Consider the following 24,599-nt stretch of genomic DNA (forward strand, 5'->3'; position numbering starts at 1 on the left):
AATGTATAGCTTGCGGTAAACACATTTTTTTGTGCGAATTATTTACTTTACTTATTTACGAAAATAAACTGTTTCTTTTAGTATTTTATTTTGAGCCGGCTGGTATAGTTTAGCACTCAAGTTGCGGTCACACTGGTTCGCGCAACTAATTGTTGTTGTTCTCCAATTGAAATGTCTGCTGAGCAGGACGCACTGCGTCTGTTCATCATCCAAAGCAAAGAGCGCTTGCAGCAGCTGCTCAATCGCCTACAATGGACAGAAGAAGGCGTACTAAAGGTAATTGGCATAGCTAAATTGACTAACATATTAAGCCACAGCTATCTTTCTAAATGCAGCAGCATCGAGTGCCATCTAAATTCAAGGAGACTAGCGAGCAGCAGCTACCGCCCAGTTGCATGAGAACACCACAGCGGAGCGTGCAACTGAGTCAAGACCAACTGCAGCAATTGCTGGGCAAGCAACACACAGAGACAACGACTATAAAAAGCGTTGATGATTTGCAAATCAATTATAGCACAGAAGAAAAGCTACTGCTCTACGAGCATGTGTTGGAGCGAACGCCACGACAACGTGAGAGCTTCGAGGAGAACACCAGCTTTGCGCAGCTAGTCGCGGAGACGAAAAGAGCACATCAAAAGCAGCGGCGTCATCGAAAGACGAAACCAACTCTGCACGAGCAGCTTCATCAGCTGGTCGAGTTGCAAATGCAGGCAATGATCAAGCAGCAACGGCAATTGCTAGACCAAGAGCAGCAGAGGCAGCTACATGCAACATATAACAATCGCAGACAACGCTCCAGATCCCGATCCCGCGATCGTTCCCGTTTTCTTGAGCATCACAAGCCACAACAGCGTAGGCAACGCAGTCGCAATCGCAGCCGCAGTCGAGAGCGACACAAGCAGCAGAAACACCACAGGAAACATTCCCGATCTCCCTGTCACTCCCGAGCTCGTTCTCGCTCCCGATCTCGTTCTCACCGCCGTCATCACAGATCACATCATAATTGACTTGAGTGGCTTTAATAGTTAGCGACAAAAAAAAAAAGATATAGCATTAAAGTATTTTATAACGTGTAATTGGTTTTTGCTACTCCATCGCATCAATATCCAAAATTTTACTTGGTGGAGACACGAGTGCGTTTGTTCCAGGCAAAGTTGACGCCATAGTTCTTGACGCGTTCCTTCTTCTCCTTCAGCTCGCCGTCGACATAATAACGCCAGCCATTGCGTTCGCAATATGTGATGGCCTCCTCCTTGGAGCCAAATTGCACATTCATGTTGGACAATGGATCACCGCTGTATAAAGAAAACGATATATCACATTTTGGATGTCGTTAACGACATTCGTGTACTCACGTGGATGCCCAGCCCATGAGGGGATTCTCCCAGCGCTCACGGTTATCGAAATCGATTTGCCATGTGTTGATGTTATCGGTGCCGCTTTGCATCGCATTCTTTGGCGGAATATGAATGCGAACGCGACGCTCCTTCACATGCTCTTCGGGCACTCCCGAAATTGGACTGAGATTGACGGCCACGGGCACGGTAATCTTGCCGCTCAACTTGTTGCGTTGCTCCACATCCTCGGGACGGGCTAGCGCCTTATCCAGATCAATGGGTGCGATGTCCTGCGAAGACGCCCAGCGTGCAGTGCTGCATAGCAAAAAAAAAAAAAAATACGAATTGGAATTTTTGCAATTGGATGCCAAATTTGCAATTACACTTACAACTGCATGGTGGGTGTAGCGCGGCATAGCACTTGACGTATTAGCGACATTGTTTTTTTGCTATTTACCTGTGCGCTGCGTAGAATAATAATAAATTATTATAATCAAAATTACGTAAAATTTCGGAAGAGAGCAGCGTACGCAGAAGTTGTTGTGTTGACAGCTGTTTGATCCGGTTGACAATAAGCTAGCTGCTGCGAAAAACAGCTGTGCTGCTGGTGTTTTTTTTGGTTTTTAGTATTTTTCTACAAATTACAATATACGCGGAATGTTGCAGCCACGCTGCGCAAAAAAGTGAAGTTTTGGGCAAATCAAAATCCCGGTCACACTGCGCATTTTGTACTGCATACAAAAACAACAAGTCCAAAATTTTTCTGTTCGCAAACAAAAGAGAGGCGAACAAGTTGGGTTTCGTTGCTTGTTGCGAAATATACGTGGCAAGGACACGCGCAAAAGAGCAGCAGCAGTTTACAAGGAAAACAGCGATATTTGCACATCATCATCATGGGTGTTCCAAAGTTTTTTCGTTATATTAGCGAACGCTATCCGTGTCTCAGTGAATTGGCGCGTGAGCATAGTGTAAGTGTGTGAAGCTAGGAGATTGGCAGAAAAGCAAGCTGCACTCGGCAGGCAACTGTGCATTGCAGTGCTCTCATTGACCGCTGGATGGCGCTGTGTGCACGCAATGAAATTTCTCCTTTTTTTCTTATATTTGTATTTCCTTGCAGATGCCAGAATTTGATAATCTGTATTTGGATATGAATGGCATTGTGCACAATTGCTCGCATCCCGATGATGGGAACATACACTTCCATTTGGATCAGGCACAAATCTTTCAAGACATTTTCAACTACATGGACAAGCTGTTCTATTTGATCAAGCCACAAAAGTTATTCTTCCTTGCCATAGATGGCGTTGCACCGCGTGCCAAAATGAATCAACAACGCAGTCGGCGTTTTCGCACCGCCCGCGAAGCCGAACAACTGGAGGCCAAGGCACTGAAACGAGGCGAACAGCGAAAACACGATCGCTTTGACAGCAATTGCATTACGCCGGGCACCGAGTTCATGGACGAACTGCAGAAGGGTTTGCGCAACTTTCTTCGCATCAAAGTGTCGACAGATCCGTTGTGGAAAAAGTGCCAGGTGATCCTCAGTGGTCAAGAAGTGCCCGGCGAGGGCGAGCACAAGATCATGGACTACATACGCTACATGAAAGCGCAGCCGAATTTTGATCCCAACACACGTCATTGTCTCTACGGTCTGGATGCGGATCTCATCATTTTGGGCCTGTGCACCCATGAGCTGCATTTTGTGGTGCTGCGCGAGGAGGTCAAGTTTGGCAAGAATGTGAAGCGTGGTACCTTTGACGAGACACGGTTCTTTCTGCTCCACCTGGGACTGTTGCGTGAATATTTGGAGCTGGAGTTTGCCCAGCTCTCGACGCCGGAGAAGCCATTGGATGTGGCCCAGTTGATTGACGATTGGGTGCTGATGGGCTTTATGGTGGGCAACGATTTCATACCGCATCTGCCGTGTCTGCACATCTCGTCAAATGCGCTGCCGCTGCTCTACAAAGCCTACATCGAATTGCATCCGAAGCTGGGCGGGAATATCAATGAGCAGGGCAAACTGAATATGGCGCGCCTGGAGATGTTTATGCATTCGCTGAGCAAGATCGAGCTGGAGCTTTTCGAGGAGCACTACGATGATCTCAAGTATATGCACGCCAAGACCGAGGCATTCGATGTCGATGTGGAGGAGATCAAGAATGGAGGCGCCTCCAATAGCTTCAACGATGATCTCTCCGCGCTCATAGACAACAGCATGAAGGTGAGCTCTACTGCATGATTATGAAGGGGATTCCCCTTACTTTTAGTTAGTTGGTTTCTCTTCATCACTGTCGCTTTAAATAGATTTCTTTATGCATATTTGTTGCTGTGTGTGAGTGTGCAAAAGAGACAGCTGCTGATATATGCAGCTGCTTGATTCATGCTAAATTGATGAGAACATTATTTGATGCGATACTAAATTGACCTTAAACTTCCAGCTCTATGAGGACGACGACGAGGATGGCGACGACGTGGACTTGAGTGATGAAGAGACGGCTATGAAGAACGAGTTTCAGAACTACAAACGCAACTATTATCGCAACAAGTTCAAGACGGAGCTGCACAGCTCGCTGATTGACGAACTGAGTCTGCAGTATGTGACGGCATTGCAGTGGATCCTTGACTATTATTATCGCGGCGTACAGTCATGGAATTGGTTCTATCCGTATCATTATGCGCCCTTCATCGGTGATCTGACCAACATACGCAATTTGAAGGTCACATTCGATTTGGGCGAACCGTTTTTGCCGTTCCAGCAGGTGAACACTCCCAACACTCCACTATCAGCTCAACTCAATTGTTGCCACTTGTTTCTAGCTACTGGCTGTGATGCCAGCCGCTAGCAGCGCTCTCTTGCCGCCAGCCTATCACCACCTGATGCTCAATGAGAACAGTCCACTGGCCGAATTCTATCCCAAGGAGTTTGAGAGCGATCTCAATGGCAAGAAGAACGAATGGGAGGCCGTTGTCCTCATACCCTTCATCGATGAGCGGCGCCTTTTGCATGCCATGCAACAGTGCGAATCCCAATTGACGGCAGCGGAACGCCAACGAAATCGTCATGGACCGATGTATCAATACGATTACAGTGAGAAATCGTTGGGTTCGTTGCCAGCTCTGGAGCCGCTGAAGGCGTTGCAGCATGTCCATGCCACCGAGTTGGCACGTTGGTCCAAAGAAGTAGAACTTAATCTGGATCAAACGGTGTGCATTGAGCTGCCCAATGCGGCGCGTCATGTCTTCTTTCCGGGTTTTCCCACCATGAAGCATCTCGAGTTCGATGTAAGTGACAGAAATTTGTAAACTTTTGTCCGTCCGTCAGTCTGTCCGCCACTTTAAACGGATAGAACTTAGTGACTGTAAAAGTGTGATTTAAATTAACGAGTTGGTAGCATAATTTAAATTCTAGATAATCGAATTTGTAACCTTTTGTCCGTCCGTCTGTCTGTCCGTCACTTTAAACGAGTAGAACTTAGCGACTGTAAAAGTTGGAAGCATAATTTTAATTTTAAAGAATCGAATTTGTAAATTTGTAACCTTTTGTCCGTCCGTCTGTCTGTCTGTCCGCCACTTTAAACGAGTAGAACTTAGCGACTGTAAAAGTTGGAAGCATAATTTCAATTCTAAGGAATCGAATTTGTAAATTTGTAACCTTTTGTAGTCCGTCTGTCTGTCTGCCCGCCACTTTAAACGAGTTGAACCTAGCGACTGTAAAAGTGTGATTTAAAGTAACGAGTTGAATGTAGCGAGTTGTGGACGCTTTAAAGTGATGGATTATTATTGAATTAGAAATACTTGCGAATTTATTTTGTAGTCGTAAAATATCTACATTGTTCTTTTTACTTGTAGTTTGAGATTCGTGCGGATCGCGTTCGCATCTTTGATCAGCCTTCGCGCAATCAAAGCGTTGTGCTGCTGCCGAAGTTGCGCAGCTTTGAGAACAGCATCTTCAATGTGGCGAGCATGTTTCTGGAGCAGATCGTGCACATCGGCTGGCCGCATCTGATCAAGGCGAAGGTGGAACGCATTTGCACAGAGGATCAGTCCATTGATCAGCAGGGCATTAAGGCCAATGAGCCGCGACGCTTTGAAACGGATCGCACTACGCTGGAGGATCAGTTGAGTCACATTATTCTTCTTGTTCTTGTTTTAAAAGTTGTTGTTAACGTGTTCGTTTCCTTTCTGCAGTTTCTCGTCGCGCATGGGCATCAAGTTTCCCAATTACGATGTGATCCTTTATGTGCGCACTTACACCGGCAGCAACGTTGACTTCGGACCGCGTGGTAATGTCTTTATGCGTGACACCTGGAGCACCAAGCTGACGCCGTATCCCGCCCAGGGCGTTGTGGCCGATATCAAAGTGCAGAGCAACATGCGCAAGCAGTTTAACAAGATCGAGCAACTGTTTCCCGCCGGCAGCACGGCCTTCTTCATCGGTTCTCCCAACTACGGCAACGAGGTCACCGTCCTCGATCCGATGCTAGTCTACTCCTGCGGTCGCTTACAGGGTGAGTGGCGAGCATTATTAAACAGAATTTATGCGCTGACTGTTAAAGTCAAACAAAGCAGCATCTATATTATTTAGTTCTAACTAAAGATGTAGCATCAATACCCGCTACTCATAAGGTAGAAGGGTGTTGATAACAGGCAGAAGAAGGCATGTCCGTCTGTCTGTCCGTCCGTCCGTCTAAATACGTAGACCTCGGAGACTTTAAGAGATAGAATTCTAATTTTTTTCGACAGTTTCAAATGTTTTCTACGCTCCCGAAATTCTGCAAAAATAATAATAGCAAGCGTAATTTTGAAGCTAGAAAGCAGTCGGATAAAAGCTGAATAGTTATTTAGGAATTCCTTCTGTATGACAAATTATGCCCAATGAAATCGGGTCTCAGTTTTTTTTTGGCTGAAAAACTGGTATATTTTGGTATATTTGAAAAGTAGTACTATATCAATATACCACATACAGTCTTTAGTATATTTTTAGTAATTTGCGGTAGATTCTTAGGTATATTTTAAGAATGATGCGGTACTGGTTAGAATCCAGAATCTTTTAGTAGTTTTTTTCGGTATATACTATGTAATATTTACTGTCCAGCATTCAGTATATTATTTTTTTGTGGTATATTAGTTAGTATAATTAAAGAATACCGCACAGTTCGGCCCTGAGTATATATTTCAGTATTTTTGCAGAATATCTTAAAAATACCACACGGTTTAGCCTTCAGTATATATTTTAGTATTTTTTGGCTGAAAATCTGCTGTATTTTGCACTCTATGGTATATTTGGAAAGTAGTACTATATCATTATACAAAATACAGTACTTAGTATATTTTTAGTATTTTTACGGTATATTTTGTATAATAATAATAATGCGGATAAATAATGCGGTATTGTTTAGCATACAGAATGTTTTAGTAGTTTTTTCGGTATATTAGTAAATTTATTTAAAAAACATATATATATTATATGGTATATTAATTAGTATATTTAAAGAATACCGTACTGTTCAGCCTTCAGTATATATTTCAGTATTTTTGCAATACAATTCAAAAATAATACCACACGGCTTAGCCTTCAGTATATATTTCCAGTATTTTTTCGGTATATTTTAAGAATGAGAAATGGGTAGCGGGATTCTCACAGTTCAAACTAAAACTGTAGCATAATTTGTACCATTTTATCCATTGAAATCAAGCATAATATTAAAAGCTATTCATTCATTTCACATTTCTCAATCCACAGTCAGCATGCTCGTTAGTCCTGCGCCCAACTTGTTTGCCGCACAGCAGCTGCAGGATCAAAAGGATCGCGAGTTTATCAACGCGTACAGAGTGTGCCGTGAGCTGAACATGAACAGCCGCTGCCTCGGACGCATGACTGGAACTGTTTGGGTGGTGCTGGGACCGCGACGACAGAAAATGGAGAACGTGTCGAAGCACAACATTGGACTGCAGCTGAAATTTCCACGTTTGAACGAGGAACGCGCCGATTACTGTCGTCGCGTGAACAATCAATGGTACTTCTCCGAACTGGCCATGGATCTGATAGCCGAGTATTGCGATAAATATCCCGAGGTGATCAACTACTTTAGCACGAGCAACGATCGCAGCGAGTTTGTGTTCGAGGAGGACATTTATCCGAACGATGTGGGCCAACATCACATCGAGGATCTGGCCAATTGGGTGCGTCAACAGGCGCACATGAAGTCCGATCGTGTCACGTGCGGTACGCGCACCATTTGCAAGGAGACTGTCGAATTGTTGCTCACATCCATCGACGAAGTGCGATCGCAGCCGGCGCATAATGTCAAGTTGCAGGTGAAACCGCATCTACTAATCAAACCGAACGTCTCGCTGCCCGAGGCCTACAAGACGGGCAAAGCGATCAAGTTATTCGATCGCGTGGTCGTCGTCCAGTCCGTCTACTCGGTGCCCATGGGCTCCACGGGCACTGTGATTGCCGTGCATTTGGTCACCGATCCGAATCCGGTGCGTCTCGAGTGCGTCAACGTCACCGAGGCGATGTGCGAGGTGCTCTTCGACAAACCGATTCCCAACTGCGGCAGCATCTACGGCATTGCCGAGGAGCGCGTCTGCAAGGTGCCCGAGGGATCGCTGCTCGTCACCAGCGCGTCAATGGGTGAGTAGAGAAGAGAAGTTTAGAGTTGCTTTTACTGCTTGGCTTGACTTATGTGGCGTGTTTATACCCGCTACCCATAGGGTAGAAGGGTATTATATGTGCCGGCAGGAAATGTATGTAACAGGTAGAAGGAGGCATCTCCGACCCTATAAAGTATATATATTCTTGATCAGCATCAACAGCCGAGACGATCTAGCCATGTCCGCCTGTCTGTCTGTCTGTCCGTCTGTCTGTCTGTCTGTCCGTATGAAACACTGGATCTCAGAGACTATAAAAGATAAAGCTATAATTTTTTTTCGACAGCATTTGTTATGTTCGCACGCAGATCAAGTTTGTTTCAAATTTTTGCCACGCCTACTTCCGCCCCCGCAAATAAAAAAAAATCGAATAACAAGCGTAACTTTAGAGCTAGAGCTGCAAATTTTGGTATATGCAATAATAGCTAGAGTAGTTGTGATTCCTGAAAATTTTGTTGCGATCAGATAAAAATTGTGGAAGTAATTAAAGAAATACTTTTGGCTGACAATCTGGTATATTGTGCCGTCTATGGTATATTTAACAATATAAAATTTGGTATATTTTTAGTATATTTGTATTTTCGGTATATTTTGATAAAATACAGCAATATTTTGCTTTTATTTAAAATGGGTAGCGACCATAACTTTCTTACTTGTTTTCTTTTGGTAGAGAACGAACGACAACAGCCCAGACAACAGCAACAACAACAACAACAGCAGGCGGATCAAGGGCAGCAAAATAACTGGAGACAATCGCGACAGCAGCCACAGCAACAGCAGCCGCAACAACAGCAACAGCAGCCGCAACAACAGCAGCAAAAGCCACAGCCGCAGCAACAGTCGCGACAGCAACCAAAACAACAGCAGCAGCCACAGCAATCACAACAGATGCAGCCACAGCAACCACAACAACAACAGCAGCAGTCACAGCAGCAGCAACAGTCACGACAGCAACCACAACAACAGCCGCGTCAGCAGCCACAACAGCAACAGCAATCCCGTCAGCAGCGCCAACAACAACAACAACAACAGCAGCAGCAAAAACCGTATTCGGAAATGATGCGCGACAATTGGCGTGAACAGCAACTGCAGCAAAAGCAGCAGCCCGATGGTCGCTATCTGACAGCAGCTGGCTCCAAATACAATCCCATCACAATGAAGACACGCGTCGCCGATGAATTTGTGAACCCGACAGCAACGCCAGCAGCCGATCAAGATGTTGCTATCAAAACTGAAGCAGCATCGCAAAATTGGCGCACTCAGTCGAAACAGGCGCCATTGAATCAGCGTAGCACCGGCGGCGTTGAGTTGACCCAAGCAGCAGCTGTTGAGGCAGCAATTGTTGGAGCTGCCGCCGCCGCCGCAGCAGCAGCAGCAACAGCTGGCGGAGGAGGAGGAGGAGCAACAGCAGCAGCAACAATTGCTACGCCACAAGCGCAAACGCAGGCGCTCAAGTTGTTGTTGGGTCTCAAATCGAAGCAGCAACAACAGCCGGAAGCCGCATCTCCCTTGCCACAGGCACAAGCAGCTTCTCCTTTGCATCTGCAACCACAATTTCAGTTTCCAACAATGATTCCGTCCCAGGCGCCAGCACTGCCTAGTCAAATGCCGGTAAGTTAAAGATTTTCCCTATTCAAAAATGCAATTAATTAATGCGAAACAATTTGCAGAAATTGCCACAGCCGCCGTTGTTCTGGCAGCGTGAGGCGCAGGAGCAGCAACAGGCACGTCAGCAATCGGATCTGATCAAGACACAGCAGTGGGATCAACGGCAATTGCAATCGCAGCCGCAGAATCAACAGCAGCAACAGTTGATGGAAGCGCTGCTGAGAAAGCCAATGCAACAGCTGCAAGATCAGCAGCAACAACAGTTGAAAGAACAACAGCAGCAGCAACAATTGAAAGAGCAGCAGCAACAGGAGCAGCAGGCAAAACAAGTGCAGCAACAGCAACTTCAACAACTTAAGGATCGACAGCAAGCACAACAATTGCAGCAAGCACAACAATTGCAGCAACAGCAGCAACTACAACAACTGAGGGAGCAACAACAGCAACAACAAGCACAACAATTGCAGCAACAACAAGCTCAACAGTTGCAACAACTGCCACAGCAACTGCAGCAATTGCTGCAACAACATCAGCAGAAACAAGCGCAGCAGCAGCAACATCAGCAATTGCCACAACCATTGCAACAGCTGACACAGCAGCAATTCATGCGACAAGCTGCGAACAATTTCTATCCACGTTACAACAACAATGCCAACAACTTTTATCCCACCAACAACAACGGCAACAACAGCGCCTACAACAGCAGCAACATCGGCGGCAACAACAGCAACAACAACAACAACAATCGCCGCTCTGTCACAACCATCCAGGACTTTGTGCCCATTCAGGCATATCGTCCCAAGAAAGTACAACGCGATGAACAGCCGGTAAGCTATAAACTAACCGAATAAACTTGTTATATCCGCTATATTTTAATCCTGTATTTAAGTAGAAATACTTAGTTGTGTATTGGGAAGAAAAACTTATACTTACGACGGATCTTAGTTATTTTGAATGATAATCCGGTTTATTTTATACTCGATGGTATATTGTAAATGTAGTAGTATATCAATATACCAATTATAGCTTTTGGTATATTCTTCGATATTTTTCTGTGTCAATTCGGCATATTTCAAAATTAATACCGCTTTACTATAGTCATTGGTATATTTCAGTATTTTTGTGGTTTATTTTAAGGAGAATACCACACTTATTTACTATTATTCAAAATGGGTAGCGGGTAGCCCACAGTCGAGCACACTCGACTTTAGTTTTCTATAACAAAAACAGTCATTGGTATATTTTAGTATTTTTGCGGTATTGATTTGATATATTTTAAGAATAATACCGCACTGTTTTACTATTATTTAAAATATTTTGAGAGTATCTCACAGTCGAGCACACTCGACTATAACTTTCTATACCAAAAAATAGCCATTGGTATATTTTAGTATTTTTGCGGTATTGATTTGATATATTTTAAGAATAATACCGCCCTGTTTTACTATTATTTAAAATATTTTGAGAGTATCTCACAGTCGAGCACACTCGAAGTAGCTTTCTATACCAAAAAATAGCCATTAGTATATTTTAGTATTTTTGCGGTATTAATTTGATATATTTTAAGAATAATACCGCACTGTTTTCCTATTACATAAAACATTTTGAGAGTATCTCACAGTCGAGCACACTCGAAGTAGCTTTCTATACCAAAAAAATAGCCATTGGTATATTTTAGTATTTTTGCGGTATTGATTTGATATATTTTAGGAATAATACCGCACTGTTTTACTATTATTTAAAATATTTTGAGAGTATCTCACAGTCGAGCATACTCGAAGTAGCTTTCTTATTTGTTAGTTGCAAAAATTGATAGTTTCCGATATTGGGCGAGAACAATTTTCCATATGCAATCACTCGAAAGATGTCAAAGTGAGAGCGAAGGAAAAAGCGATGCGAAGCAAAAAAGCAACTTCAAAGCGAGAAAGCTTTCTTCCTTCAACTCGCTCAGGGCAAACAGAGCAATGTAGCTCGCTTCTCGCAAGGCTCTCTGCAATCTTCTAGCTTGAAGTTTTAACCTGTCTTAATTGCTTATTTATACCCTATACTTCTCTTCGATTTCAGGATAAACCCGAGACGACTGAGACAGCAAGAAGCACTAAAAAGGGAAGCGCATCACCAACAACAACGCAAGCGGATCAAAGCGATGCGGCAACAAATCAACTAGTCGAAACATTGAAAATATCTGTAAATATCAATTTTGCAATTGTAAATTATTGGAATTTTAATGTAATTCGAGTTTTGTTTCTTTTTTTTAATGTAGCAACCAGCGGTGACCACCGAATCCGTCCCAGTTGCAAATGCTACGGTCAAAGATGAAGCCGACGAAGCAGCTGCTAGCAAAGTAAATGAATTTTTCTGTTTAAATCGCAATTCCCTTTCTCATTGATGTCCTTTTTGTTTTTGTTGTTGCAGCCCAAAGTTGTAAGGAAAGCGCGTGTGCCGCGTATTCGAGCCAAGTTTGATCGCGAGTATATGCCGTAAGCATTTGGCAAAAGACTAATAATCAGTAACAGTTAAGGACATGATGGAACAAAGCAGTTAAAAACTCTTCAATTGAATTAATCATTATTTCTGAATTGTTCACTACAATTTTTTTCTTTTTTTTTCCTTCTCGAAAATGCATTTTTTCGAATCAACTATTAAATGATGTAGAGAATTAACTGTCTATAACGTAGTATATACATAACTGTATATATATATTAATAACAAATTACAATCCTAATACAATACAATGAATGAAAGATGAAATTTTAACAAACATATGCAACTAAAAGACGTCTTTAAGCATTAGAAAGAATTTCCGAAAGTGATCTTTCTTTAAGAAAAAACAAACATACAAAAGGATAAAACATTGTTTTTAGTCGTAGATCGATAATAAGCGAGGTTCCCATATTGTAGCATAACCTCAAAACTAACTGACTCTATTTATAAATGTACAACAATTTGAAGCTTTTTTTTTTTATATTCGCTACCTATTAAGGTATTATAAATGTATGTAACATGCAGAAGAAGCCTTCATCCCATAAAGTATAAATATTATAGCTATTTCCGTATGATCACTTGGATCTCAGACACTGTAAGAGATTGAGCTACATTTTTTTTTTTTGCCAATACTTGCTCTGGTTTATAATTTGGTATATTTTAACACAGCGATGTGGGTAGCGAGTATCTCAGCTTTCCAAATTGTTTGATTTGAACTGAATTTTAATCAATAAATGTGAGTTCTATATGTATATGCAAACAACAAGACGATCTTTAATTCGCTTGGGTTACCTGTCATAATTTAAATAAAATTATTTGCATTTTTTGTTGCTACATTAAATTATGTTTAATGATTTATTTTCTAAATTTTCTTACACGACTTTTTCAACCAAATAAAATTGTCATTTAAATTAGATGCATATGTCTGTGCAACAGATGGCGCTACTTTCAATTATCGACAATCGTTGCACCGCCACAAGTTCTGCTGCTGCACTGCTCTAATTTCAATTATCGACAATCGTTGCACCGCCACATTTTCTGCTGCTGCACTGCTCTAAAGCACGACTAGCGACAGATAGTCTCGCATATTAGGCATGCTCGGTTCATAAGCCATAATTTCAATCAAACTATTTTCATTTTTTGTTGCTACATTAAATTATGTTTAATGATTTATTTTCTAAATTTTCTTACACGACTTTTTCAACCAAATAAAATTGTCATTCAAATTAGTTGCAGTTTTGTGCATCAGATGGTGCTACTTTCAATTATCGACAATCGTTGCACCGCCACAATTTCTGCTGCTGCACTGCTCTACTTTCAATTATCTATAATCGTTTCACCGCCACAATTTCTGCTGCTGCACTGCTCTAAAGCACGTCTAGCGACAGACACTAGTGTCCCGAATATTAGGCATACTCGGTTCAGTTCTTGATGCATTGTCGACGATGTCGCAAAATCTCGATTTGTGACAGTTTCAACCAGCGTCCACACTGCTTGCAGTGATAATTGGCGTCGCGTGATCCGCTGCTGTTGCTGCCAGCTGCAGCTGGAGGAGTCGCAGAGCGTTGACGCTTGCGTTTGCGTCCCGCACACTGCAGACGATGCAGCAGCTGATCGGGCACGTAGAAATGCTCCAACTCAAAGTCACCACACTGGGCACATTGCCACGGCTGCTGTTGCAACGCTGCCTCCATGGCCAGGGTCCAGGGCTGCTCCGTGAGACAGCCATAGACCACATGCTCGGACACATTGAGTCCACCTTTCTCGCCATGGACACTCAGAGCAAAGTCGGCGGCAAAGGGATTCGTTTGGAGGGCCAACAGCAGCTGCTCTGGCGGTGGTCGATGTGTGTAGAGTGTCTTCAGATCGGCGGGCAGCAGTCGCTTAATGGTATAGGCCACATCGAGGCTCATAAAGTCGAGCAGATCATGCCAAAGCGTGTCGCTTTTATCCTGGACAACCGGCGATGACGAAGACTTCTCCTCATTGTTAAGCTCTGTGGAGCGGGGAAATGTTTGATTAGGAAAGTGTGCTGGATACAGCACAGTGTTGGGAAGGACTACAAACCATTGAGCTTGTCGTGGAGACGTCGACTCCAGCGTCGCTGCAACTCAATGGCACGCGAGAGCAACTGCAGCCCGCTGCCGGGGTGGGGAAAGTGCATCTCCAGCCAGCCATCGCAGACGATGCGGGTGATGCCCAGATCGGTGTCCAGGGCATAGCCGAAGAGCAGCAAAGTTTGTGCCGCCGGCAAACGGATGCAGTTCATCAGATACGGCTTTGCAGTCTCCAGCAGTGATCTAGACGGAGAATAAGGAAGTACTTGATAAAGGAGGAGGCGGAAGGCAAGCCAAAAGGCTACTCACTGATAGCAGAGCAACTGATGGCGCTCGCTGAGCGGCTGCTTGGGCGTATAATACGCCGGCTTGTCCAGCAGATCGCTCTCGGCCAGCTTGAGGAGCTCAAAGTGCTGGGCGAAATGGGCATTCGGATGCATTGAGATGAACGGCTTGAGCTGCGTGTGAAAGAATTGCTGACCAGCGCTCTTGCAATAGTTGAACTCATCGGCCAGCGCCAGCTGTGGATAGAAACCGCTGACGAGGAGCAGCTTCAGCAGCATCACATCGCGATGCCGTTCGATGCGCGACGAACGTTCGAGCAGCGTCAATTGTCTGGCATCGTGACGCAGCCGAAAGTCCACGTCACGCATATCTTCACCAGCCTCATCCTCCTCCTGCTGTGCCTCCAGATTCGCGTGCTGCTTGAGCAGCTTACGCTGACGCGGCTGCTCGAAGCGTTCACGTCGCTTCAGCGCCTTCAGTTGACGCAGTTCGCCATGACGTCGCGCACGCTCCGAGCTGCTTAGCGCCGTTGCCTGACCAGCGCTTGGTGGCGCCATGCGGCAGCTTTCGAGGATGCGTTGGAACTGTGAGCGCAGCTTGCAAACCTCGTAGAAGCGTTGCTCCTCAATGCCGAGGCGATGGCACCATTTGCGCGTATTCTCGCGTCCCAGCTTCAATTGCAGCCAGTGGCAAAAGGCACGCAGCAGCGTAAAGAGATCACCCTGATCCGATTCGAGGGGTTGACGCTCGCGATCACAGCGCGGATCGTTGAAGGCACGCGTCGTTAGCGGACTCTGGACGCTCAGCATGGCGGCGAGCGTGAGCAGCTGCTCGACGTCCGGGAAGACGCAGCCCATCAGCAGCATCTTGCCAATGGAGAGCTCGACGGGCAGATTGGCCAACGAGCTGCCCAGCGGTGTGATCTTCTCATCCGCCGTCAGAGCGCCCTACAAAATGGAGACGGACATTAAAGGAAATCCGTAGCATGAACAACGTGTCAACTTACGTGCTGTTTGAGTGCCAGAATTGTCTGCTCAATGCGCTCCGATTCGGGTGGCTCGATGAAGGGAAAGGCACGCACATCGGGCAATCCCATGGCCACCATTTGGAGCAGCATCGTGTCCAGCGGTACGCGATAAATCTCCGGCGTGGGATACGCCTCGAAGGTGTCAAACTGCTTCTGCGTATAAAGACGAAAGCAGACCTAGAAGACGTAAAAAAAAAAGTTGAATATGATGACAAATTTATGGCTGCAACTTACGCCTGGTCCTGTGCGTCCGGCGCGACCTTTGCGCTGCTCCGACGAGGACTGCGACACCCAGAACTCCTTGAGTCGTTGCCCCTTGCAGCTGCTGTCGTAGCTCATCTCCTTCACCTTGCCGGAATCGATGACAAAACGCACACCGTCCACGGTCAGCGATGTTTCCGCAATGTTCGTGGACACGATGCACTTCCTCATGCCATCGGGCGCATAGTCAAACACCTTGTCCTGCTCGGCCAGCGCCAGACCGCTGTGCAGCGGCAACACCAGCCACTGTGGCTGCTGGGTGGCATACTCCCGTATAGCGTCGCAGATGCCATCGATCTCCTTGACGCCGCTCACAAAGATCAGCACATCGCCGCGTTCCGTGGCTGCAAGCAGAAAGTGAAAGTGTTGAGTTAGAGCATCTGTGGATGGACTGAAGAGCTGACCACTCACTAGGGTATTGCTGATCGATGAGACTGAGCACCTGAACAAAGGGCGCCGCATCCAGACGCTCGCTCTGCCCGCCACGCTTTGTTCTCCCCGCGCTCGCTTGGCCCGCCTTCAGCTCGAGCGACGGCGGGGGCATGTAGCGCAGCTTGATGGGAAACAGACGTCCGGGCACTTGGAGCAGACGGGCGCCCTCTTCCTTGAAGTAGTCGTGAAAGAGCTGCACATTGATGGTGGCCGACATGAGGATGAGTTTCAGCTGCGGCTTGGCACGCAGCAGACACTTGGTGACGCCCAGCAGAAAGTCCCCGAACAGATTGCGTTCGTGTATCTCGTCCAGTATGAGCACATCGTACTGCTCCAGATTGCTGGCCATTGCCAGCTGACGCAACAGCAGTCCCTCGGTGATGAACAGGATGTGGGTGCGTTGTGTCCGCTGCCGTTCGAAGCGTATCTGGAAGCCCACTTTGCTGCCGTAGTCGTCGAGCAGCTCGTGCGCCACGCGCTTCGACAGCGAGACGCAGGCCAGACGACGTGGCTGCGTGCAGGCAATGCTGCGATAGCCAAACTCATAGAGATACTGTGGCACCTGGGTGGATTTGCCGCAGCCCGTGTCGCCGGCCACGATGAGCACTCGGCTGGCGTCGAGGGATGTGCGAAGATCGCGCTTGAAACGTGCTATGGGCAGATTGCGTTGCGCCTGTCTCAACTTCTTGATGCGTGCGAATTTCTCCTTTTGCTTAAAGTCCAGATAGATGAGCACCAGCTGCTCGAATTGCGCCTGGAATTCATCGTTGTTGTTGTGGTCATGCCGGTGCTTCTCGTTCAACTGCAGCGCCAGGTGCTTGGCCTTGTGATAGGGCTGTGCCTGGCAATGCTCCGCATCGCTTAGCAGTGGGGGCAGCGTCGGTTGCCCCAGTTGGCGCAGCATCGTCTCATATTTGTTGACAAACTGCCAGAAGTCGCTGACATTCTCCACTAGACTTGTCTGGTGGCGACTCTTCAGCTGTAGCTGAACGCTAAGTTTGGCTTTGTGATCGAGGAAGCTGCAGTCCACTAGATTAACGGCATCCCGTGTTTTACCACTCGATTTGTGGCTCATTTTATGGCAAAAGAACACACAAACGTAAACAACTTTGCAGCCGGCAGCAGCAAGGTAAACAAAGTGTCTATCGTTTATCGGCTATCGATAGACACATTTAAGCGATAAGCAAACAGCTGAGCCCATAATTATTATACTTGGAAATTATATATTTATTTAACGAATGCTAAATGAAACAGAACCTTAAGTAACTACCACATTGCACGCTGCACACCGGATAGTTTATTGTAGTCGGCCAAATGGCGCCAGACGATGCGACTCAGTCGATATTTGTGCACAACACCGCGGGGTCGTGACGTAAGTGCGCAACGTTCCCGCACACGGACCAATGATGAATCTCTGGGAAATGCGGCAATCTCGGCATCGGCCACCTCGCGCAGCTCGATGGGTAGAATATCATTTTTGCGCAACGAATTCACACGCAAGCGATCCTTGGCATGTTCACTGACACATTTGCGACGTTTCACATCACGTATCATACGCCAATCGGCGTATTTTGTGCGCACCTGCTGCAACTGTAAAGGGCACATTTGTAAATTTTGGAATTTGCAAAATTTCGCTTAACTTACGCCACATCCAGCTATTTGCACACTTTGGCAAACGTAGTTTCCAAGCCGGGCCAGGGAATTCATATTATTTTATCTGTTTGTCCAAAACAACAACCGATTCGGGTGCGTTCAACTTCGATATATATTTTCGTGCAATCGATTTTACGATAGTTTAAATCGGTAGTAGGACAGCTGATTTGAGCATTGTGTGAATGTCAAATTTCGGGGTAAGCAATTATAACTTGAATTGTGCTGCAGTGACAGTAATTTGTGTAGTTAAAACACATGTTTTACCTTTAAATGTATTTTATATGCACATTAAAAGCACAATTGAAATGAATTGCTAGCATTTTAAGTAATAATTCAAACGTTTTATGTAACAAAAGTGCGAGGCCACTGTTTGCATCTTCTTATTTTTCTGGCCCCCGGACGGTAGCACAGCTGTGTGATACTTGTGCTTTAATCGAAATTGCAATAAAACATACAACTAATCAAATTTGCTTAAAAATTATACGTTTATTTATGTTTTTAATTTTTTTGACAATTTGAAATAGTTGTATTTGACGGTAACAAATTAAAAAGTCAATTCGTTTAACGAAGTTCGTTGTGCGGTAGTCGATGTGAATAAATCGAATTGTGCCTGTTTTGCCATTCACAGCAAGACGCTAGCACATGCTGCTCTGCATGGGCATATTGCGCTAATGTTGCTGTCTCACCGTCGACTACGACAAAAGTTTGCTCGTGTGCTCGCTCGCGGGGTATTATTTTACTCACAGTAGAAAATATACTACACTACATATATATTTTGTAACGCGGTGTGTGTGTGTCTTTTTTTTTTTGTGCGTGTGCCTGGGCAAAAAATTTGATATTCACACACTGAGTAGTAGCGATTGTATTGTACATTATAAGAAATACATAATAATAATAACAAGTGCTGCACCTCCTCTGCCCGCCGTCATAGCGAGAAATCAACGCATTTTTCTCAATCCGGTGCAAAACGCAGCAGCTGAACTATAAGAAGAAGAAAAAGAAGTGGAATCAGAAGCAGAAGAAGCAGCACGACCAACAGCAGCAGTAGAGCAGCAGCAGCAGCAGCAGCAAACGTAGAAAATGCCTTCCAGCGATCCACTGCCACCCAAGGAGGGTGCATTATTTCGTAAATTATTGGTAAGTCATACAATTAATCAGTCATATGGCCAGCGTGTTGGATAAATCGAGCAAAATCCACCGGCTAAATTGTCAAATGGCTGCCGCTGTCACGCACACAGACGAACGACGCACACACATACACATGCCCATCATGTGCTTTTTCGGGTTGCGCCTATTTTTGGCAGCAACAAATAACTTGGATTTTGATGACAATTTGTAATTGAAATGGCGTTAGCATGTGCTCAACTGCAGCAGCAACAGTCAGAGTAGCGCATGCAATTGATTGAGTTGTGTGTGTGTGTCTGTTGTGGCTTGCGACAATGAGAATTGTGGTCGCATAACCTCAAACTTTTGCGTGTGTGTGTGTGTCTGCGGCAAGCGGCAAATGGCAAAATTGCCTGACTTGTCCAATGGCCAGCGGGTGGTGGATGGGGTGGAGGTTGTGTTTGCGGGTCGATTACAATCTAACCAAAAATTGTAACTGGAATTAATCGTTTTTTGTTTTTACCAATTACAAAAACAGAAATGCTACGAAATGAAGCAGTACAAAAACGGCCTCAAGCTGGCCAAGCAGATACTCTCAAATCCCAAGTACGCGGAACATGGCGAAACACTGGCCATGAAGGGTCTAACGCTGAATGGCCTGGGCCGCCGTGAGGAGGCCTATAAGTATGTGCGCCTAGGATTGCGTCGGGATTTGCGCTCGCATGTGTGCTGGCATGTTTATGGTCTGCTGCAGCGCAGCGATAAAAAGTACGATGAGGCGATCAAGTGTTATCGCAATGCTCTCAAATGGGAGAAGGACAATTTGCAGATATTGAAGGATCTGTCGCTGCTGCAAATACAGATGCGTGATCGCGAAGGCTACAAGGAGACGCGTCATCATCTGTTCACGTTGCGTCCATCGCAACATGCCTCGTGGATTGGATTCGCAATGAGCTATCATCTGCTGGGTGACTACGAGATGGCCAACAACATTCTGGAGACGTTCAGTCAGTCGCAGACTACGATTGTAAGTACAACTAATAGTTTTAGTAGCTCACACAATTCACTCTTTACACTTTATTCGTTCGCTTAGGAGGCCCACGATTATCGGCACTCGGAGCTGCTGCTTTATCAGAATCAGATACTCATCGAATCGTCGCATCTGCAACAGGCACTCGATCATCTGCTCAAGTACGAGGCGCAAATTGTCGATAAACTGGCGGTGCGCGAAACCATGGGTGATCTGTACATCAAGCTGGGCCAGCAGGAGAAGGCGGTGCCCATCTTTGAGTCGCTCATTCGTCGCAATCCCGAGAATGTGCTTTACTATCAGCAATATATGGCCGCACGTCGGGTAACCACATCGGGCGCCATTGTCTCCGTTTATCGTGAATTCCAGGAGCAATATCCGCGTGCCCTTTGCCCACGTCGCTTGCCCCTCGACATTGCCGTTGGCGACGAGTTCCGTGAGGTGGCCGATGAGTATCTGCGTCGTGGTCTACGCAAAGGCATTCCGCCATTGTTTGTCAATGTGCGTACGCTGCATCAGGTGCCCGAAAAGACGGCGATCATAGAGGCACTCACGCTCCAATACTTTGAGAATCTGACGCGATCGGGGCACTTTTCACGCGAGGATGCCGATGCAGAAGTGCCCCTGGAACCGGCCTCGGCCCTGGTGTGGACAGCGCTGTTTCTCGCCCAGCACTATGATTATATGCGTGATACTGATCGTGCTCTAGAGTACATCAATGCGGCCATTGATCATACGCCCACGCTCATTGAGCTCTTGATCACAAAGGGACGGATCTTTAAGCATGCCGGCGATCCTGTCGAGGCGTATGTGTGGCTCGAGGAGGCACAGAGCATGGACACGGCTGATCGGTAGGCACACAAATATTGTAGATTTCCTCCATACATTTTTGTTATTAATATTCTTTGTGTGCTTTTTACAGCTACATCAATTCGAAGTGCGCTAAGTATATGCTGCGCGCCAATATGGTGCTGGAGGCGGAGGAGATTTGCGCCAAATTCACGCGCGAAGGCGTCTCGGCCATGGACAATCTGAATGAGATGCAGTGCATGTGGTTCCAGACGGAATGCGCGCTGGCCTACGAGCGCATGGGACGCTGGGGCGAGGCGTTAAAGAAATGCCACGAGGTGGATCGCCATTTTGCCGAAATCATTGAGGATCAATTTGATTTCCACACGTATTGCATGCGCAAGATGACGCTGCGTGCGTATGTCGGTCTGCTGCGGCTCGAGGATGTGTTGCGTCGTCATCCGTTTTACTTTAAGGCAGCCAAGTGCGCCATCGAGGTCTACATACGGCTGTATGACAAGCCGCTCGCCTCGGAGACAACCATTGAAGAGATTGACATTGGTAAGACATACGTTAAATATGGTAAAAAGAAAAGGAAAACCTATGTATTTGATGCCATGTGTATTCACAGAGAACCTGCCGCCATCGGAGCTGAAGAAGCTGCGCAGTAAACAGCGCAAGGCGAAGAAGAAAGCCGAATTGGAGAGTGCACAGGCGGCGCAGGCGCAAGTGAAGCGGGAACAGCATCAGAAATCGAAGCAGCAGGCAAATCAGGAAACCGATCCCGATGCCCCACAATTGGATGAGCTAATACCGGAGAAATTGGAGCGCACCGATGAGCCGCTGGAAAAGGCAATTGATTTCTTGAAACCGCTGCAGGAATTAGCCAAAGAGCGCATCGAGACGCATTTACTGGCCTTTGAAGTGTACTATCGCAAGAATAAGTTGCTGCTAATGCTGCAATCGATACGACGCGCACGCGCCTTGGATGCCTCACATCCGGTGTTGCACAGCTGCATCATACGGTTCATGAAGGCGCTGGAGAGCGCCAAGCAGGAGCAGCCGTTCAATGTGCATGTGCAGCAGGTGCTCGATAAGGCCACCAAAGAACTGATAGGCAAGAAGACGCCACAGCAGCTGAACGATGAGTTCATTGCCAAGTATCATACAACTTCCATACTGCATTTATACGAAGCGGCGCGTGGTCTCTACGAGCTGGATGCCAGCAAAAAGCAAGCGGCCATTAAGCTCATCACGGATTTCAATCTGAGCAAGCTGCGGCTTGAGGTGCGTTCGATATTAAAAGTATATCAAATTTCGAATCGATATTCAATTGTATATTATATTGTTTTTTAGGAGGCCACCAAGATTTACACGGCGTTGCGGGACGGCGATGTGTTTGGCGATTGCGAGAAGGAGGCGGAACAATATAAGCTCAAGTGCCAGGAGCGTTTCCAATACGCACGCATCTTTCGCAATATCGAGGAGCTAGAGGCTCAGCTGCAGGAGAAGGAGGCAGCCAAGCTGCGTGCCGAGGAGGAGCAACAGCAATTGAATCATCTTGATTCGAATGAGACGTCGGCGTCAGTTGTCGGTGGTGGCGAGCCCGCATCTGTTGCGGCAGCGTCTTAGAAGCAACGAGACTGCCCTAACTGCTACTGTAACTGTAACTGTAACAACACCAACCTAACAACAACAATAACTATAACTACAACAACAGAAACAACAGCAACAGAAACGTATACAACAACAGCAAGAACATCATCAGTAAGCCTAAGTCTATGCAGAACAAGAAGAAGAAGAAGAACAGCATGAGCAACAATAAAAACACACTATTAACAAACAACAAACAAAACAGACAAAATCAAAAAACAAATATCTAATAACAAGAGAGAGAGAGAGAGGAGTGCTGGAAGAATTGCTTTCGATGCCACTTTGGGGGTCTTTGGCAGCGAAGATAGTTCCGTTTTTTAATCTATGTAAAACAACAAATACAACAACAACAAAAACAGCATCAACACCAATCATCATAAATCACACTTCATCACACTTTGCGACACTGTGCGAGCAAGCGAGACGCAGCGCGAGCGTGCGCTTTAGCGAGCGAGATAGCAACACAGCGTCACACATTCACACACACACACACACACACATCGACACACGCATACATACATACTATGTATAGTTGAAGCAGAATCAAAGAAAAGCAGAAAGGCATAAAACGCAAAAGCTTAAATAATAATAATAAAAAAAGAGTAAAAAAAAAACTACAAAGAAAAGCAAAAACTAAAAAAACTGTTATAGAACTTTTTACATTTTTTTATTAATATCAACTTTCCGTTTTGTTTTTGTTTCTTTTTAACAAAAACAAAAACAAAAAAGAGCAAAGAACACAAGATCATAAACAATTTTAATTAAATATATTAATGTGCGATTTGTATATACAAAATAATGATATATCAATATTAATTATACATACAATAACTATTGACAACAATGCTAGAATAGTAGTATAAACTATGCAATTCCTCTTGATAGATCAAACAAAATAACTACATAACATAGTATATATGATAACTAACCACTTAAAAGACTGATTCTCCTATGCATCAGCAACGATCGAATGTGAGTTTCAATTTCATGTCAAATCAAATCTTTAAATATGTAATCTGCACCTTACGATTCTCGACTGTCTTGTTAACAAGCACTATTATAGCGTATAACTCTAATACTTTGTACTTTGTGTAGTTCAACAAATTGCAAACAAAAATCATGACGAAAGAGGCTTCAGCCGATAAGTTAAAGCTAAAATACAGGTGCCTATAGTTATTGATGAAAAACCTCGTTAACTTATAAACTTGTCATCATAGCTCGCAGCTTAAAACTAAAAATTGCATAATGCAGTTAAAATAGGTTTTTACTCCTCGTTTGAGAGTATTGATTGAGTGTAACAAATCATCATTGTATCATCCAACACACCGCTTGCATTAATGCCACTTTAGGGAATTGCTGTTTATTGAAAATGCTTCCAGAGGGGAAATCTTGTAAATGGTTTCGAGGTATGTAGATATTGCTTTTAGTTTTCATTTGTATACCAGCTACCCATTAAATCTTTTTTGTAACAGGCAGAAGAAGTTATCTTCGACCACATTAAGTATATACATTATTGATCTCTGTCTGTCTGTCCGTCCGTATGCAAGAAATGCTGGATCTCAGAGACTATAAGAGATAGAGCTATAATTTTTCTTTCTTTTGGTGTATTTTGAATGCAGTGCTATATCAATATACCAAATATAGTTGTTGGTATATTTTTAATACTTTTGCGGTATATTTTAAAATGAATACTGCACTGTTTTGCTTTTTTCACAATTGGTAGCGGGTATCTCTCAGTCGAGCACACTCGACTATAGCCTTCTTTTTTGTTTTTTTTCATTCGTTAATATAATTTCATATTTTCAGTTGGATTATCGAAAATTGCTTGACATTATTATGGAATATTAAGGAAAGAACGGAATCAAAAGCGGTTTATACTTGTTAAATGTCAGCTATATAATTTGTAATTTAAATTTAAGATGATTTCCTATTATGTTATCTTTGTTAGTTACTTCTTTTTGAAGATTGCTGACAATTTAGCAACTGAATATGGAATGTTGTGGTCTCTTTGTGTGTTGCACTTGTGTGGGTGTGTCAAGTGGCATGCGACATGTGGCATGTGGCATGTGGCATGTGGCAGGTGCAACATGCGCATACAAGCATTTAAAATGCATAAAAACGCTAAATGATTTGTGCACGTGCCGAAAAACACAAACAAACACGTAGGAGTATGCTTTTTAATGCACAGTGGTGCAAAGCTTATAGAAGTGTTAATATAGATA

At 44.9% G+C, this 24,599-nt stretch overlaps 6 protein-coding genes across 9 annotated transcripts; 3 read left to right on the top strand and 3 right to left on the bottom strand.

Moving 5' to 3' along the window:
• Positions 1-125: 125 nt before the first annotated feature.
• On the top strand, positions 126-1,076 carry LOC117578328 (peptidyl-prolyl cis-trans isomerase G). Of its 2 annotated transcripts, none has more exons than XM_034263791.2 (2): positions 126-276; positions 339-1,076. In XM_034263791.2, the coding sequence occupies exons 1-2, from the start codon at positions 172-174 to the stop codon at positions 1,005-1,007; spliced, it is 774 nt and encodes a 257-aa protein (XP_034119682.1). In that variant the 5' UTR covers positions 126-171; the 3' UTR covers positions 1,008-1,076. The 2 variants fall into 2 exon arrangements, with proteins under 2 accessions (XP_034119682.1, XP_034119681.1); XM_034263790.2 differs by having other exon boundaries at positions 127-276; positions 336-1,076.
• Positions 1,054-1,940, bottom strand: LOC117578330 (NADH dehydrogenase [ubiquinone] iron-sulfur protein 4, mitochondrial). Of its 2 annotated transcripts, XM_034263793.2 has the most exons (4): positions 1,868-1,940; positions 1,727-1,801; positions 1,356-1,652; positions 1,054-1,295 (listed from the first exon to the last, which is right to left on the bottom strand). In XM_034263793.2, the coding sequence occupies exons 2-4, from the start codon at positions 1,774-1,776 to the stop codon at positions 1,115-1,117; spliced, it is 528 nt and encodes a 175-aa protein (XP_034119684.1). In that variant the 5' UTR covers positions 1,777-1,801; positions 1,868-1,940; the 3' UTR covers positions 1,054-1,114. The 2 variants fall into 2 exon arrangements, with proteins under 2 accessions (XP_034119684.1, XP_034119686.1); XM_034263795.2 differs by having other exon boundaries at positions 1,727-1,889.
• Positions 1,941-2,063: 123 nt separating this feature from the next.
• Positions 2,064-12,927, top strand: LOC117564996 (5'-3' exoribonuclease 1). The gene is made up of 12 exons (XM_052006643.1): positions 2,064-2,305; positions 2,455-3,558; positions 3,776-4,096; positions 4,155-4,619; positions 5,187-5,455; positions 5,526-5,845; positions 7,081-7,977; positions 8,665-9,605; positions 9,665-10,429; positions 11,667-11,789; positions 11,866-11,946; positions 12,018-12,927. The coding sequence occupies exons 1-12, from the start codon at positions 2,231-2,233 to the stop codon at positions 12,084-12,086; spliced, it is 5,430 nt and encodes a 1,809-aa protein (XP_051862603.1). The 5' UTR covers positions 2,064-2,230; the 3' UTR covers positions 12,087-12,927.
• Positions 12,928-13,234: 307 nt separating this feature from the next.
• LOC117578313 (probable ATP-dependent RNA helicase DHX34) lies at positions 13,235-17,314 on the bottom strand. Of its 2 annotated transcripts, none has more exons than XM_034263767.2 (6): positions 16,128-17,314; positions 15,690-16,060; positions 15,435-15,608; positions 14,453-15,375; positions 14,154-14,386; positions 13,235-14,082 (listed from the first exon to the last, which is right to left on the bottom strand). In XM_034263767.2, exons 1-6 carry the CDS (start codon positions 17,221-17,223, stop codon positions 13,508-13,510), a joined length of 3,372 nt encoding a protein of 1,123 aa, XP_034119658.1. In that variant the 5' UTR covers positions 17,224-17,314; the 3' UTR covers positions 13,235-13,507. The 2 variants fall into 2 exon arrangements, with proteins under 2 accessions (XP_034119658.1, XP_034119657.1); XM_034263766.2 differs by having other exon boundaries at positions 15,435-15,632; positions 16,128-17,306.
• Positions 17,315-17,337: 23 nt separating this feature from the next.
• On the bottom strand, positions 17,338-17,941 carry LOC117578316 (28S ribosomal protein S14, mitochondrial). The gene is made up of 2 exons (XM_034263771.2): positions 17,793-17,941; positions 17,338-17,738 (listed from the first exon to the last, which is right to left on the bottom strand). The coding sequence occupies exons 1-2, from the start codon at positions 17,853-17,855 to the stop codon at positions 17,415-17,417; spliced, it is 387 nt and encodes a 128-aa protein (XP_034119662.1). The 5' UTR covers positions 17,856-17,941; the 3' UTR covers positions 17,338-17,414.
• A 570-nt stretch (positions 17,942-18,511) lies between these two features.
• LOC117578315 (N-alpha-acetyltransferase 16, NatA auxiliary subunit) lies at positions 18,512-22,735 on the top strand. Its single transcript, XM_034263770.2, has 6 exons — positions 18,512-18,938; positions 19,444-19,932; positions 19,999-20,786; positions 20,858-21,285; positions 21,356-22,011; positions 22,081-22,735. The coding sequence occupies exons 1-6, from the start codon at positions 18,882-18,884 to the stop codon at positions 22,354-22,356; spliced, it is 2,694 nt and encodes an 897-aa protein (XP_034119661.1). The 5' UTR covers positions 18,512-18,881; the 3' UTR covers positions 22,357-22,735.
• Positions 22,736-24,599: the final 1,864 nt, after the last annotated feature.

This window comes from Drosophila albomicans, chromosome X (genome assembly GCF_009650485.2).
Source record: "Drosophila albomicans strain 15112-1751.03 chromosome X, ASM965048v2, whole genome shotgun sequence".
In the NCBI taxonomy this organism is placed as follows: domain Eukaryota; kingdom Metazoa; phylum Arthropoda; class Insecta; order Diptera; family Drosophilidae; genus Drosophila; species Drosophila albomicans.